Raw genomic sequence first — 15,432 nt, 5'->3', positions numbered from 1 at the left:
CCTTAAACAAAAAAGCAAATAGGGAAGCGGACATGGCTCAACTGATAGAGCGTCCACCTACCATATGGGAGGTCCAGGGTTCAAACCCAGGGCTTCCTGGCCCATGTGGTGAACTGGCCCACGTGCAGCACTGCCACTTGCAAGGAGTGCTATGCCACCCAGGGGTGTCCCCCACGTAGGGAGCCCCATGCGCAAGGAGTGCACCCCACATTGAGCTGCCCCGCACGAGAAAAGCACAGCCTGCCCAGGAGTGGCACCGCACACACGGAGAGCTGACGCAGCAAGGTGACGCAACAAAGAGAGACGCAGATTCTCGGTGCCGCTGAGAATTTAAGCAGACACAAAAGAACACAGCGAATGGACACAGAGAGCAGACAGCTGGGGGTGGGGGGGAGAAATAAATACAAAATAAATCTTAAAAAAACACAAACAGGAAAACTTCCCCGAAGGAAAACCTTGAGACTGGGAGCAGATTGAGGGTGGTGGGTGCTGGGGTGGGTTAGCCCCAGATCCTGCCAGCAGTGCCCCAGACACAAGTCAGCATCCGGTACACAGTAGGCGCTCCATTAACGCTCCTGTCCTGCTTGACGGGAAGGCGGGCAGGGGTGGGGGTGGGTGTCAACGATCGCTTTGCGGTGTGGGACCAGGCGGCAGACAGCCCCTGCCAGGGGGCGGGCGGCAGTCGGGGGCCCCGCGGGGCGGGGTGGGTTGCGGCGGGGACCCCGGAGCCTGCCGGCCCTTTCCTTGACGGCGCCGCGCAGACATCGTGGACATCAAACCGGCCAACATGGAGGACCTCACGGAGGTGATCACGGCGTCCGAGTTCCACCCGCACCACTGCAACCTCTTCGTCTACAGCAGCAGCAAGGGCTCCCTGCGGCTGTGCGACATGCGGGCGGCCGCCCTGTGCGACAAGCACTCCAAACGTAAGTGCCCGCCCGCCCGCCGCTGCGGAGGGGAGGCGCCTTGGGGGTGGGAGGGTCTTGCCCCGCTGCCCTCCCCCACCTCGAGCTGCTGCATGGCCAGGGACTGCCCGGCATGCGGGTGGGAATTGTAGGACCGGAAGTAGGAAGTGAGCTGCTCCCCAGGCCTTTGAAGGAGACCAGAACCTGAGTCACCTCCTCCAGGAAGCCCTCCCTGGCCTCTCTCACCCTGTGGAACTTTCCGTGAACTGCTCTGTGTCCCCCAGCCTAGGAGCTCCCGAGGGCAGAGTCTGTCACCTGTCATGCTGTCATCCTAGAAGCCCTGGGGTTTCACCAGGTCTCTGGGGCATAACAAGTTCCAAGGGCAGAAGCGGCCACAGCTCGCTGAGGGGTGCGCCCTGAGCCAGGCACCTGCCGAGCTCTTTCCTTCATGACTCGCTCCCAGCAAGGTCCTAGGCAGGAGAGGAAACTGAGGCTGCAGGGGTGGGCCCAGGGTCTCCCGGCCCGAAAGGGAGGGAGCCAGGACTCGAACCCGGGGCTCTGGGGCGCCGCGTCCCCGCCCTTCCCGCCGGGCTGGGCTGGTTGGTGCTGGCCGTGGCAGGCGCCTCACTCGGCCAGGGCGTTCGCTGGACGCAGCTGAAGGCGCAGGAGGGGGCAGGTGGTCCCCGTCCCCAGCCTAGCGGGGTCGGCCGGGCCCCCGCGGGCAGGGCAGGGGTAGGTCTCCCTGTTCTGCTGGGTCTGCCCCCAGGGCCCAGAACAGTGTCAGGAAACCACTTGTCAAGAGAATGAATGAATGAAGGAGCGAATGAACGACCCGCCGGCCCCGGGCGCAGGGCTTCATTAAAGTCGGGGGGCGGCAGAGGCTTGTCTGGGGGCGACCGGGTCAGGAGCTGGGCTTCACCAGGCAGCGAGAAAGAGTGGGGGTCCCCACACCAGCCCGGGGCTGCAGCAGCCACCCCGCTTCCCGTCTCCTCCTCCCTGCTCGGGGGTGAGGGGATGGCCCTGTCGGCCCCCCGCGCCCCCTCGTGCCCTTCTCTGTGGCCTGTCCTCACTCTGTGGACGTTCTCGGGGCCTGGCCGTGCCGGCGCGGGGCAGGACGCTCGAGCTCCCCCAACCGCCCTCGTCCACATGCGCAGGTACGCACGGCGTCCCCGGGACCCGAGCTCTGCGCGGTCCCCGGACGGAAGGCGGCCCCCTGAGGCCCCTCACTGGCCACGCTGTGGCCACTGGACCCGACCGTCCACCCGCGCTCAGCCCTCACGCACGCACGAGCCCCTGCCTCAGCCGGGCGCAGGGTCCCACGGAGAGCCGAGGACGGAGCCCCCCACCAGGAGCCGACTGCTGGAGGGGGGGCCCGTGAGGAGCACGGCCCTGGGGCTCCTAATGCCGGGCGGTGTTGAGTGACGGAGGAACAGACACGCTGAGGGGGCGAAAGGGAAGAATGTTCTGGAAGGAGGGCACAGCAGGGGCGAAGGCTCCCAGGTGGAGTGTGCCCGAGGGCCAGTGGGCCCCGGGGCCGTGACCAGGGAGTTGAGGCCGGGGAGGGGGTGGGTGGAGGGCCAGCCAGGACCCCACTTTCACCTCCTTGGGGTGGGAACCCACGGAGGACGGAGTGTAGGCGGGACGTGACGGTGAGTCCCGGGAAAGCCCCCGGTGGCTGTGAGGAGCGCGGGGGGCCGGGTGGGCTCGGCGCTGTGCGGAGGCGGCCTTCCTTCCTGTCCCCGAAGGAGGTCGGGTGTGGACATGTGGCACCGCATCCCGGTGGCTCAGCGTTTGGCCTCGAGCGCCTGCGTCAAGGGGACCCTTGCCCAGCCCGGGACGGCCCGCGCGGGACAAGGGGGGTCCCCCGGGCCTGTTTTGGAGGCAGTGCGTGTGAATCTGCACGGAGCCCTGGAGAGCGGTGTTGGGGGGCGGCCAGGGGCTCAGCGGGGGTTCAGGGGAGGGGTTCCCCTGGAGATAAAATGAGGGGGGGTCCTTAGCGTTGGGATGGGATGAGTGGGCAGCCGAGGGGCTGGCAGGGCCCTGGGGGAGAGCGCGGTGCCTGCCCCGGGGGCCGGGTGCGTTTCCAGGCGCTGCGTAACAAACCACCGCGAACCGCGCTGCTGACCACCGCGCACGGGAGTTCTCCTGGGTTCCGTGGTCCCCGAGGCCAGCACGGGGGTCCCCGGGCTGAAGTGTCCCTTCTGAGGGTCCAGGGGAAATCGCTTCTCTGGCTGCCCTGCCGTGGACACTGCCTGCTCACAGGCCCAGCGGGCAGCACGGGGCGTCTGTGGGGCCAGGGTCCTGCTGACCGAGAGGCCTCTCCCCCACCACTGTCCTGTGCCCACCCCCGATGCCTCGGGCCGCACACCACCCCGAGGTTGCCCGTGTGCTGCTCCGGGGCAGGGCATGAGGGGAAGATTGGCAAAGAGAAAAGAGGGCATCCTCCAGGAGCCCCCACTCCTGAACAGCCTGAGTCAACAGGGAGTCAACAGGCACCCCGGTAATAGAATATAGTTCAGCCATTTAAAATACCGTTTAGAAGAGATGTTTAACGACACAGGGAAGTAAGTATGGCAAAAGATTCAGTGGGGGAGAAAAAGCCAGGGTATGACTGCATTGCCAAGGAATGGAACTAGAGGAAACACGGGAAAGGAATGTGCTGGAAATGGCCTGAGTGGTGGGGCTAGGAGAAAGCCATTTCTCCTTTCTCCTGGCATTTTTCTGTGTATGGATATTTTAAAGTGTGGATTTAAACTTTGAATCAGAACACGCGTGTGTGTGGGGCGGGGCGTGTTTTAGGATAAAGAGATCCCCGCACAGAACGAGCTGCACGAGGGAGGTGGCCCCACGCGCTCCTCCGTGGGCTGGAGGTGGACGGGGGAGGCCCCGGGCTTTTGTGACCCGTGGCGTCGGGCTCCAGGGTCGGGAAGAGCCGCCGCCACCAGCGCGGCCGTTGTGTCCGTCGTCCACGTGCAGGCACAGGCGTGGGCTCAGGTTCCAGAACCGTCAGCCCCGGGTGTGTGACTGCCCGTGGCCGGCCCACCACCCCCAGAGCGCAGGAGATAGGACGCAGTGCACGACCCGCTCGGTTTTCATCTCCCACGTCTGCCTCGGGGACTGCGGGGGACGCTGGCTTTAGGGCCTCGGGGTTCCCGGGGTGCGCTGAGGTTCCAGCAGGTTGCTGGGCAGAGCGAGAGGCGGAGCAGTGTGGGCTTTTGACCGCGTGCCCGGCTGACCCCAGGGCCAGGGCTCTGGCTGGGAAATTCCCCAGCGTCCCTTGCGGTGCCCAGGGGACTCACCTGGGGGCTTTGGAAAATACAGATGCCCGGGCCCCAGCCCGGCCAGTGTTTCCAGGTCTCTACAGACAGGGCTGGGGCTGAATTGATTTGCTAAGATTTTCTGTAAGCTTTTTCACGTATGTTTGTGAGGCTGATCTTTCATTTTCTTTTTTTAGACTCCTCTTGCTCAGTTTTATTAGGATTATTCCTGTCTCCTAAAAATTAGTCAAGCAGCCTCCTCTCTCTTTTCTCTGGAATAAGAGAAAAAAAAATACACATATTATTATACACATTATATAAAATATATCCACTCCTTGAAGTTTCAGTAGAACTCATGTGTAAATCCATAAGGTGTCTTTTGGGGGAGAATGTATATTTTTTTTTTACCACCAAATCCGTTTTTTTGTCGTTGTTGGAAATATACAGTGTTCTGTTTCTCTTTGAGTGAATTTTGTATTTGAAATTTTTCTAGACCTTTGCCCCGTTCTCAAGATCAATTTTCTCTACTCAGATACTTTCTCTTCAATGACAAAGGATTTAAAATGAACTGCGTGGTTCACCAGCCCTTTAACACACCTGTCCGCCTTCTCTTCTCCCTTGTCCACTGAACTTGCCTTAAATAAGGAGTGAGACGTGGAAATACCTGTCTGTCTGTACGTGGGCTCTTGGCGCACGTGAGAAGTGCAGTGGGCGGCCCATCCCCGGGGAGCAGGGGTGCCGGGGTGAAGCTGGGGGGACCACAGAAGAGCTGGTCCTGGCGCTAACCCACTCCCCCCGTGTAAACTCCCTAGGCGGGACCTTCTGGTTAAATTACATCACCTGGGGTGCTTGGATTAGATTGTGGGGCCCAGGTGGTCTTCGTCCTCTTACTGGGGTCCTTTGTAAGTGGGAGAAACATGCAGCGATGCCGAGGAACAGCTGAGCGCGGAGGCGGCGGGGGCGCGCGCAGGTGCCGCCCGCGGCTGCAGCTCCGGGAGCCTCCCCTGCTCGGGCTGCGTGTGGACCCTTTCCAGCCTCGAGCTGCCAGCCTGTGACTTAGTGAAGCCCCCTTGTAAGAGCCAACCCATTTCTGGTTGCCTTGGCAACCGTTAGCAAACTAAGACACAGGTGTTAATCCTGTACAAGAGCCCTGAACTCTTCCTCCTTTCCCCTCTCCATTCTACCGGGTCATCTAGTCACTGCCCCAGACTCAGAGACCCATCGATTGGGACATCCCCGGAGAGGAGCCTCCACGCCTTATGCCCCCAGAGGGAGAGTGGTGGTTTGTGGTCCCTGAGCACGGGGGGAGAGGTTTATTTCTGCAGACAGGCAGATGAGGAAACTGAGGCCCGAACCGCGAGGAGGCTCAGGAGCCCTGCCCGCCCCCCGGAGCTGGGTGCGGGGCCTCTCTGGTCCAGCCCCCCCCTCCTCCCCCCCGCCTCCCCTCTCTCTCCAAGGCAGCAGAAGCACTGGTCTTTGTCTGCCGGTCGTCCTGACAGGGTAACCATGGAAACCACCGTAAATGCATCCTCGAAATAGACAGTTATTTCAGCTGGTGACGGCACAGGGCCTTGCTGGAGGGAGCACAGAGGTTTGTCAGGCGCCGTGGCAAGGAGCCGCTCCCCGCTGGGACCCCTGCCATGTGCCGGCCCCGGGACGGGGTGCACCGGGCCCCAGCAGCACGCCCCTGGGGAGCCCCCCGCACATGCCCGGCGCTGTCCTAAGTTTCATGTCATCGAGGCCACAGTGATACCCGGCGATGGCCGAGCTGCGGGGTTCGCGTCCCAGTTGGGGAAACCGAGTCTTCCAGCTGAAACATCGCCACTTGAGACGGCACGAAGTTTATTCTCTTCCACGTCCGGAGGTCGGAATGCAAAGTCCGGGCGTCAGCAGGCCTGGTGCCTTCTGGAGACTTCGGGGGAGAAGAGCCTCCTGTCTCCGTCCTCCACCACCAAAAGGCTCCCCTGGGCCCCCGTCGGCGCAGCTCCTCCTCCTGCCTGGGCGCTTCCCGTTTTACGAGGACCTTCGTGGTTGCGTCGGGCTCACCCGGAGCACCCTGCCTTGACGTCCTCGCCCACACGCCCCTCTGCCGTGGAAGGTGGCACTCTCAGGGTGTGGGCAGTAGGAGGACGTGGCCTCCGTGTGCCCGGGTGGCTGTAACGGAGAACACGGCCTCCGGGGCTTAGCCGACAGGACTCTCTAACCTGGCACCTGGGACCCAGGTGTGGCAGGGCCGCGCCTGCTCTTAGGGGAGACGCCCTCCCCGGCTGCTGCTCCGTGTCCAGCCGTCAGGCCCTGCGTCCGGCACGTGGCCGTCTCTCTCCGTGTCTGTCTGCCCAGCTTCGTCCCCATTCCCCCTCTTCTGAGCACCCCAGTCCTATTGGATCACGCCCCCCACCCACTTTGGCCTCGTCTTGGCCGATCACATCCCCAAAGCCTCATTTACGCCTACGCTCACGCCCCCAGGACTCGAGCGTGCCTTTGGGGGGCACGGTTCACCCCACACAAGACAAACTCGGGGCCGTTCTCCATCCACCGCACGACATCTGCTCCAGGCCTCACGGCTGGCCGAGCCAGGAGAGGGCCCTGGGGGCGCCCCCACCTACGGCCTGCGCTTTGCACTGAGTCTTTCCAGAAGCCATGAGAGCTGAGAGCTCTGGCTGGGAATTGTGGGTGAGCCAGGATGGTTTAAAGGGGCCGGGTGGGGGGCAGCGGACGTGGCTCAACTGATAGAGCGTCCATCTACCATATAAGAGGCCTAGGATTCAAACCCAGGGCCTCCTGACCCATATGGTGAGCTGGCCCATGCACAGTGCTGCCACGTGCAAGGAGTGCCCTGCCACGCAGGGGTGTCCCCCGTGTAGGGAAGTCCCTCGCGCAAGGAGTATGCCCCGTAAGGAGAGCCGCCCAGTGCAAAAAAAGCACAGCCTGTCCAGGAGTGGCACCGAATACACGGAGAGCTGACGCAGCAAAAAGAGACACAGATTCCCAGTGCTTCCAAGAATGCAAGCAGACACAGAAGAACACACAGCGAATGGACTTGAGGGCAGACAACTGGCGGGGGGGGAGGGGGGAAGGGGAGAGAAATAAATAATAAAATAAAATAAAGGGGGGGCTGTGTGGGGTCCCCTAGACCTCCCTGGCAGTGAATCTGGAGCAGCAAGTCCAGACCCCACTGCCCCCTGCTGGGCCTGCAGCCCCGTGGGGCCAGAGTGGAGCCAAAGTTGCCAGGCAGAGGGCAAAGCCCGTGCAAAGGCCCTGGGGTTGCCTGGACGACGGGGCGGCAGGAGCACAGCAGGGTGGGAGGTGAGGCTGGAGAGGCACGGAGCCCGCAGCACCCACCTGAGAGACCTGGCAGCCCCAGGAGCAGGAGCTCCCGCCCCCACTGAAGGGGACGTGACTGGCTCACGGCTCTCCAGAGTGCTCGCAGACCCTTCTGCCCTCTGCCCTCTAAGTGCCGGCGACCTCTGGACCTCTGCCCTTGGCCAAGGCCTTCACACGGCTGCTCGATGCTCCCTCTGCTCTGCGCGGCTGCAGCCTCGAGGCGCGTGCTCTCGTCTGCCTTATCAACAGGGCACAACAGGCGGGGCAGGGTGGACACGGGGCCAGCGGGAGGAAAGGGGTGCTGGCGCGCGGCGCAGTGGGCGGCCCCCGCGGCCGGAGCCCACTGGATAGGCTGGTGGCTTGAATGAGGGTGGGGTCAGGGAAGGCCGCCTGGGTGCTCGGATGGGGAGGGCATGTCCTTAGGGTGGTCTGAAAGGCAGAGGGAAGCTACAGTCGAGGGTGACCACTGTCACCAGTTCCGCTGGGGTCTCCGTCGCGCCCCTCCCCACCCTGCCCGGCCTCGGCCCTCCTGACCGTGGCAGGTGGGGAGAAACGAGGCCATGCCTCCCCCAACAGTGGGCGGTGCCAGGGACCCCAGGGACCCCGGGGTCTGGAAGTCCAGCCTGCCTTCTGCTGCCGCTGCGCAGGCTCCTCCCAGAGCCGACGTCGGAGGCGGGGACGTCCCGGGGTAGTGCCGGGGCAAGGAGAGGCTGCGGGGCCTCTAGGCAGGAAAGATGGGGGGCAAAGTGGGACGGGCTCTAGGAGCTGGCAGGAAAGATGGGGGGCAAAGTGGGAGGGGCTCTAGGAGCTGGCAGGAAAGATGGGGGGCAAAGTGGGAGGGGCGTCTCGGAGAGGAAACAACAGGCACCCGCTGGGAAGGCCGCTCTCCAGTTTGGCTGAGCAGCTGCACCGAGGCGGGCCCGGCCCGGTGCCTTCCGCCCGTTATACCAGTTTCCAGGTGGGAGAACCCGGGCTCAGCGAGGTTGAGGGGTGTGCCTGGGGCCCAAAGAGCATGAGCTGCGGAGGTTGAGCCCAAAGTCTCTCGGCTCTTTCTGCTCTGCTCCGCTGTGTGTGGCTGAGCAGGGATAGGGGCAGGCAAGCGGGGCACCCTGGGTGCAGAATTTAAGGAGAAGCACCCTCGCAGGGCAGGTGAGGGCCAGCTCATGAAGAAGCTTGTCAGAGACAAGCAGGAGTTTGAACCTTGACCCTCTGGGCACTGGGGAGCCGTAGAGGGTTTTAGACAGAAGGACGATGCCATCAGGGTCGCGTGTCGGGCTGGAGAGGAAGGTTGGGTGCCGTCCTTCGAGCCGATGCACCCCATATCTTCAGGCTCCCCCAGGACCCCTCTACCTTGGCCTGAGCAGAGGCCAGGGAGGGGGGACATCTCACCCCTCTCCCACCTGTGCTGGGGACCCCTCAAGATGCCCGATAGGAGAACAATGCTGGAAAACTGGCTGGGGCCCCGAGAGCCTTAATGATGCAAAGTCCTTAAAAAAGAAACAGGATCGAGATTTCTGCAGGTTCAGAGCCCTCGGCAGTTTAAATAATTAGATGGGGGGGGGCACTGGCCCAAGCTGGGGACCGCCAGTGCCAGGGCTGTGGGGCTTGGTCCAGCAGTAATTCCTGGGGCCTGTCCTCAGTGGTTCCGGCAATCCGAGGGGAGCCCTCCCTCCCCCTCGTCTCTCAGGAAGGCCCTGGGGGCAGGGGGAGCAGGTTTCAGTAGGTGGGGGGTCCAGGGATGGAGGAGGAATCGTCAGCTTTCCTGTCTTTAAAAAAATGTGTCCAGCATTTCACAGAAAGGTTTAGAAAGAAAAACAAGAGCATTCAAGTGTAAGTTTGCAAGCTCATCGATATTATTCCCATTATTTTTCGGACTTCAGTCCTTTTGGCCTTAAAAAGCAATCCGGCCCGTTCCGCCAGGACTGGGGTTATGAGGCCACTCTGCTGGCTCTGCTTTCCGTGACGGATGGCGGTTTCCGCCCCACCCTGACCTCCGCGGTTTGCTCCTCCTTGAAGCTGGCCAGTGGCTCTGGGGCTTCGAGGGCGGACGGCACGTCCATGATTTTTGGTCCCTGATCCTGCTAACTTCCGTGCCCTGCAAGGCCAGCTGGGAAGTCTGCAGAGCGCAGGGTGGGCTCAGGCCTGAGCAGAGACCTGCCCCAGGGGCTCCGTCAGAGGGTCCAGAGTCAGGGGTACGAGAAGCAGCCCTTTCCTGATGCGCTCGTTACGTCTGTTCTGATCCCTCGCCAGAAATGCTGGCTCGGTTGACACTGGGTTCCCGCCGCCTCCCCGGGGGGCGGGGCTTATCCAGGCCAGGGTGTGGCGGGGGCCACCAGCTCACTGTCCACATCGAGGCCTGGGGTCACTTCTCCCCGGTATTAGGTCTCCGGGTCCGCTAGGCTCAATTAGCCTCATGTAGCGAGAACGTAGCATCCCACCGTTTTTTAGTTGAGGAAAGAAATCAAGTATTGAAATTGTTCTTTCTTTACTCCAAGTATCTGAGAGCAGAAAGAAATGTCACGCTTCCTTTTCTGACTTAACAAAGAGAAATCCAGATACTTGTACCTTCAGAAAACAAAGCTGTCCATTTAATTGTCCTCTCCAGGGCACAACGCATGACTTTGTAAGGCGTTTGGGAGGCTCAAGGTAACTTCCACAGGATGACCCCTTGTTAGAAGGAACCTCTGCAGGGACCATTGGGTGACGCGGGAGAAGCTTTTTGCAGCTTCGGCGAGGAGGGGGCGTTCCTGCCTCTCCTGGTGAGAGTTCTCCCATCGGCCAGGGAGCTCCACCAGCAGCACCCAGGCAAAGAGCTCGGGGGCTGGTCGGAAGCCGGGGGTGGGGGCGCGGCAAGCCGGGGGCCTGAGTGGGCCACTGGCGAGTTGCTCGTGAATGCGCTCACTGCGCCTTCACCCCCCAGAGCCTCTCATTTCCCCCCAAGGGTGTGGTTTTTGGGGTCATGAAAGCCAGAAGGGCCGGCAGCCGCTTCTGCATGGCGCATGCCCCATCCTCCCTCTCGGGCCACCAGTGGCCTCGGGCCAGAGGGGGCCTGAGAGTGGGCGGAGTGGAAGGCGCAAGGGCTGAGGACAGTAACTCGGGGGTGGCTTCTCATGGGGGTGTATGAGCCAGGGCTCCCAGCAAACGGGCTGGCGGGAGATAGAAACACATTCGTAAGTGGATACTAAGAGATGGATTATGTGTATATATGTGTATATACAAAGGCCCGTCGATACTAAGGGCCTGTAAGAAATGGCTCGCACAGCCCTGGGGACTGGCAGGTCTGGGTTCCTCGAGCGGGCTGCAAGTCGCCGTCTCGAGGGGACGCTGGTGCCCCGAGGAGAAGCCGGCTGCCTGCAGTGGAGATGGGAATTCCTCTCTGGCTGCCGAAGTCCTCAGTTCTCTCCGTAAGACCTCCAGCGGCCTGATGAGGAGACGCCTGTCACTGCGTCTTCCGGGTTGATTGTAGATGCAGCCGAGTGGCTGGTGATCTAAATCCATGCAAGCCCCTCATAGGGGCAGTCGGGCCAGCGCACGCTTGACCACGCAGTAGGCACCGTGACCCGGCCGAGGTGGCCCTGGGACTCAGCCGTCAGGGGCGCCATCCGCATCCCACCCCTGAGGCCAGGCCGCGCTGGGCTACGGAGAAGGCGCTGGGCCCTGTGGCCGTGCTCCCCGCTCAAGCCACTTCCTCTTCCCAAAATGCTCCCCTCCCCGAATCCGCGGAAGCTCGTACTCACCCTTCCAGACCTGGACTTGGGGGTCACCTCCTCGGGGAGCCCTCGGCGGCCCCTCTGGCCCAGCCCTCACGTGGGCCAGGCGCTTGCAGGGGGCTCGGCGATGCCCGCGCGTGCTGCAGGGGCGCGGCGCTGGGTCCCCGCTTCACCCTGGCCCCCGGGGCAGGGGATCCCAGAGCCCCCAGAGCAGCCAGGCGGGCCTGAGGCCGGATGCGTGTGCCAGCCAGCGGGGACAGGTCAGCCCGGAGCAGGCCAAGAGCCAGCACCGCCGTGGCCCCTGCTCGGAGGTCACCGAAGAAACACGAGCGGCCGCTCCTCGAGCCCCGCCGCGTGCCGGCGCGGACCCAGCTGCTCGCCGCGCTCGCTCACCGGGTTGCGGAGGCCTCTTGGCCGCGGGAAGACTAACCACCAGGCGTCACGCCGGGGCGCCCAGGGCCTGGCGCTGGCCCCGCATTCTGGGGCTCTGTAGACTTGTCACTGGTGGCCCCTCTCGGTGGAGGAAGCCGACTCCGGGGTCTCCCCCGCCAGGACCGCGAAGCCCCCAGCTGACGCCCGGCAGCTGGCGGGAGGCTCATCCCTGCTCCCCACGCCCGCCCCCCGCGGCCCTGTGCGCACAGAGGACGGGGGTCGTTCCCGCTTCTCTCTTGCAGGGAATGGGAAGTGTTGGCGGGCAGCGCACGGCCTGGCCCTGCCTCCGGCCCCGCTGCCCTTTTTTCTGGCCGCCTGCCCGTCCTGCCTCGGTGCTGCTGGTGCTGCGGGGTTGATGGTGCAGCGCCTGCCAGGCCAGCTCGGGGCGGGAGCCGTCACGGCTTCGGAGAGGCCGCGCCTGCCTCGTGGGTTCCAGAAGCAGCTGGCGGTGGACGCGGCCACCACCCTTCCTGCACGGCCGGGGAAGCCACGCCTGGAGGGCAGGCACCTGGGGCTCCCTGGTGAATGCTGGGTGGCTCGAACCCACGGGCCGGGCCTCAAACCTCCCCCCGAAGCGCATCTGTGTATAATCTATACCAGAGGGATTCGGGGGGCCGCAGGAGACAGAGCAACCCTCACCCCACCCGGAGCCGGGGAGGGCTCCTGGAGAGGGGGTTCCAAGGTAGGGGCAGACTCACAGAGTCTCCTCGACACGGCTTGGGGTGACAGGTGGGGACACCACCCCACGTCCGAGCGGCACCAGCCAGGCGCGTCTGGTTATGGGACGTGCTGGGCTCTGTGGACTGGGACCCCGAAAGCCACCACCCCCCTCAGACATCTAGGTTTGGTCAGACCCAGCCTCTGTGTAGCGGCTACCGCTGCTGCGTAACGAAACGCCCCAAACTTAGCGGCATAAAATGACCGCCATGCTGTCTTTTAATTCCATAGGTCAGGGAGGTGGCCAGGGTACAGGAGCGTGGACGTGGCTGGCCGCCTCTGGGATGCTCGGATGGCTTGCTCGTCCCCCCACATGCCCTCATCTGCCCCGTGGCAGGGATGGCCGGAATGCTGGACCCCGCACAGCCGGGTCGATGGGGGCGCCCGCATGTGGCCTCACCAGCCTGATGCCCTCGAGCTCCTTGGACTTCCTAGGTAGCGGCAAGCAAGAGAACAGGCTTGGCCTGTGTGACCTGGCCTTGGGGGTCCCCCTGTCATCTCCCTGAGCTCTGCCAGCAGAGGCAGATTCCAGGGGAGGGGCTGGGACCCTACCTCGCCGTGGGAGGCATGTCCAAGAACTCGGGGGCACGTTGTCAAACTGCCACACCCTGTGTCCCCCAGGCCAGGCGACACATCTCTGACTCTGGCTGTCGGGGTTTAGGGAAGCCCCCTCCCCTCTTGGGAAGACGAGGGGAGAGGCCAGCCCTCCCAGCTGTCCCCAAGGGCCCCCTTGGCCCTTGCAGCTGCGGGGATGGGAGACTTGGGGACATCAGAGGGGCCGCTCGGGGGTCTCCACGTGCCAGCCCCGGGCAGCTGGCCCCACCTTTAAATCCGGGCTCTTGGCGCTGCGCCTTTGGTTCTAGGCCTCTGGTCGCTGCTGGGATTGCGAGACAGCAGGACGCGCCGCCTTTAGCACCCAGGGTTAATACATGCCGGGGTGCGCAATGCGCCAGGAACCTTACAAGGGATTTTGTTTCCTCCGAAGTCACACAAACAATAAATAACTTCTCCTCTCATGCGACCAGCTTTGAGCGACGGGCTGTGGGCCCCTGGCCAGGGCCTGCCCCCCAGCTGCTGTGTTAGCGCAGGCAAGGCGCCTGACCTCTCTGGGCTGTGTCTCCTCACCAGCTAGGGAGGATAGGAACAGCGCTAGTCCCTAGAGCCGTTGGGGAGCTCAGGGGCTCGCCCGGGATGGCACCTGGCATGCTGCCAGCGGGCACTCACCCTTGTCCACCTGTGACCCAGCCCTGGCAGTTCTGTCTCTTATCAATCCGTGCTTCTCCCCTCTGCCCTACCTAGAGCCCTGCCTCCCTTCCCCGCCCGGACCCCTCTCCTCTCCCTGCTCTCCTGTCCCCCTGCCCATCCGGTCTCAACGCCGCAGGGAAAGGGGTCCTGGAGAAACCGCGTCTGAGCACGCCCTCCCCTGCTCCCAGCCCTCTGCGGCTCCCCATTGCCAATGGGCTCACGTCCCTCTCCCGGCTGACAGCCCCCTCCTCTGCGGCCTGCCCCACTGCGGTCAAGGCCAGGGGCTGCCTGATTGGGCCACGGACACTGGAGCCCCGGGGAGCCTCAGGCAAGGGTGGGGTGGCCTCCTCCTTGTGGACTTGCTCCTTCCTGGCAGGGGCGCCGGGGGCAGCGCCGCCCCTGCCCGTCGGCCGAGGAGCCCGCGGCTCGGCAGGGGAGGGGGGGACAGCGGTCCCCCCCGCAGGCCTGGCTTCTCCCAAAGTCAGCCCCCTACCCCGCTCGCCTTCCGCTCCCAGGCTGTGACGTTTCTCCTGGCCCACCCTTCTGCTCGCACGTATCAAAAGATGGCCTGCTGGGAGATGCACCCCGGGAGGGATGGAGGGAGTCTACGCTGGGGGGCGGGGCCCGGAACCCAGGGGCGTCTGGAGGGGGGTCGGGGCTGCTTCCCCTTGAAGAGGAGCGTGTTTCCAGCCCGTTTCACCCTTGTTTAGTCCAGCGCCGGATGCGCTGACGCCACGGGCCTTCCTAAACGGGATCTGACCCCTTGGGTGCTACAACAGGACTCCCCGCCCGGGGAGTGGGGTGCTGAGCGTGGGAGCCGGAGACGCCCCGTCAGCAGCCGGCAAGGTCATCTGGGGTCGTTGCAGGCAGCCTCCCGGGCCCCGGCTTTCGAGGTGCTCTTGAAGGCCTGTCTCTCCAAGGCCCGTCCCAGGTGCCTCCTTCCCTGCCTTCCTGCGGGACCCCGGCTGCCAGAGGCAGGTCAACGCAGGAGCCCTTTCTGGCCCCAAGGACGGCGTTCCCCATGTCAGCTCAGGACCACTGGGGCCGACTGTTTTTTCTTTGAATGGGCCAGCACGTGGTGGCTTCTGTCTGTGCTGACGGTGGCACCTTGGATTTTCTGTGGCCCTGGCCTTCTGTCTAATGGAATCTTCCGCCACTGTGGGAGGGGTGCTGCAGCCTCCTGCCTGTCCCTGGACCCTCAGTGGCTCCCGCCTCCCTGGGAGTAACATCCTCACCCGGCCCGGTGGCTGGCATGGCCCAGCGTGGGTGGCCCCGTCGCTGCCGCCTGCCCCTTGCTCGCTCCTGTCTTCCCTGGCCTCACACTGTCCCTGCCCCAGGGCCTTTGCGCGTGCTGCCCCAGCTTCCAGGAAGGCTCCCGTCCTGGGGGTCCCCGTGTCCCTCTCTCTGGGTCCCTCCAGCCTCTGCTCAGCCGCCGTCTTCCGTGGCGGCCCCGTCCTCTAATCTACGAGCCCGTCGCCTTGTCTCCTCGCCGCCCTCCTGGCATTCACCGCCGCCTGACCGTGGAGTCGGTCTCTTAGCGGCTGCCGGCCTCTGCGAGGGGCGGGCCGGGCCCATCGGGGCAGGGCTTCCCTGGGTCACGGCCTCGTCCCCAGGGCCTGGCACGGTGCCCAGCACCAGGTGGGGGACGGCGAGGATTGGTTGGCGGAGCGGATGCGTGAGTGAGCGAACGCGAGAGTATGTGCGTGCCTCCAATCCCGCGCGCCACCGCCTCCACCCTGCAGAGGGCGCTGGGCCAGGGCCGCCTTCCTGGGAGACGGAGAACAGGGGCCTGCCCGGGGTGGGCGTAAGGGCCAGGACAGACTGGAGGGGTGGGAGTGAAGG

At 64.0% G+C, this 15,432-nt stretch overlaps 1 protein-coding gene across 4 annotated transcripts in view; it reads left to right on the top strand.

The window, feature by feature from the left end:
* The window catches only part of PPP2R2C (protein phosphatase 2 regulatory subunit Bgamma), a 147,702-nt gene that overhangs the window by 113,399 nt on the left and 18,871 nt on the right, over positions 1-15,432 (top strand). For all 4 annotated transcript variants that reach the window (XM_058301234.2, XM_004472761.4, XM_058301233.2 and 1 more), the window contains exon 6: positions 762-926. In XM_058301234.2, coding sequence (XP_058157217.1) covers positions 762-926 — 165 coding nt within the window. The remainder of the gene's footprint in view (positions 1-761; positions 927-15,432) is intronic.

This window comes from Dasypus novemcinctus, chromosome 1, assembly GCF_030445035.2.
Source record: "Dasypus novemcinctus isolate mDasNov1 chromosome 1, mDasNov1.1.hap2, whole genome shotgun sequence".
Lineage (NCBI taxonomy): Eukaryota > Metazoa > Chordata > Mammalia > Cingulata > Dasypodidae > Dasypus > Dasypus novemcinctus.
This window is presented reverse-complemented; position numbering and strand designations above follow the sequence as displayed.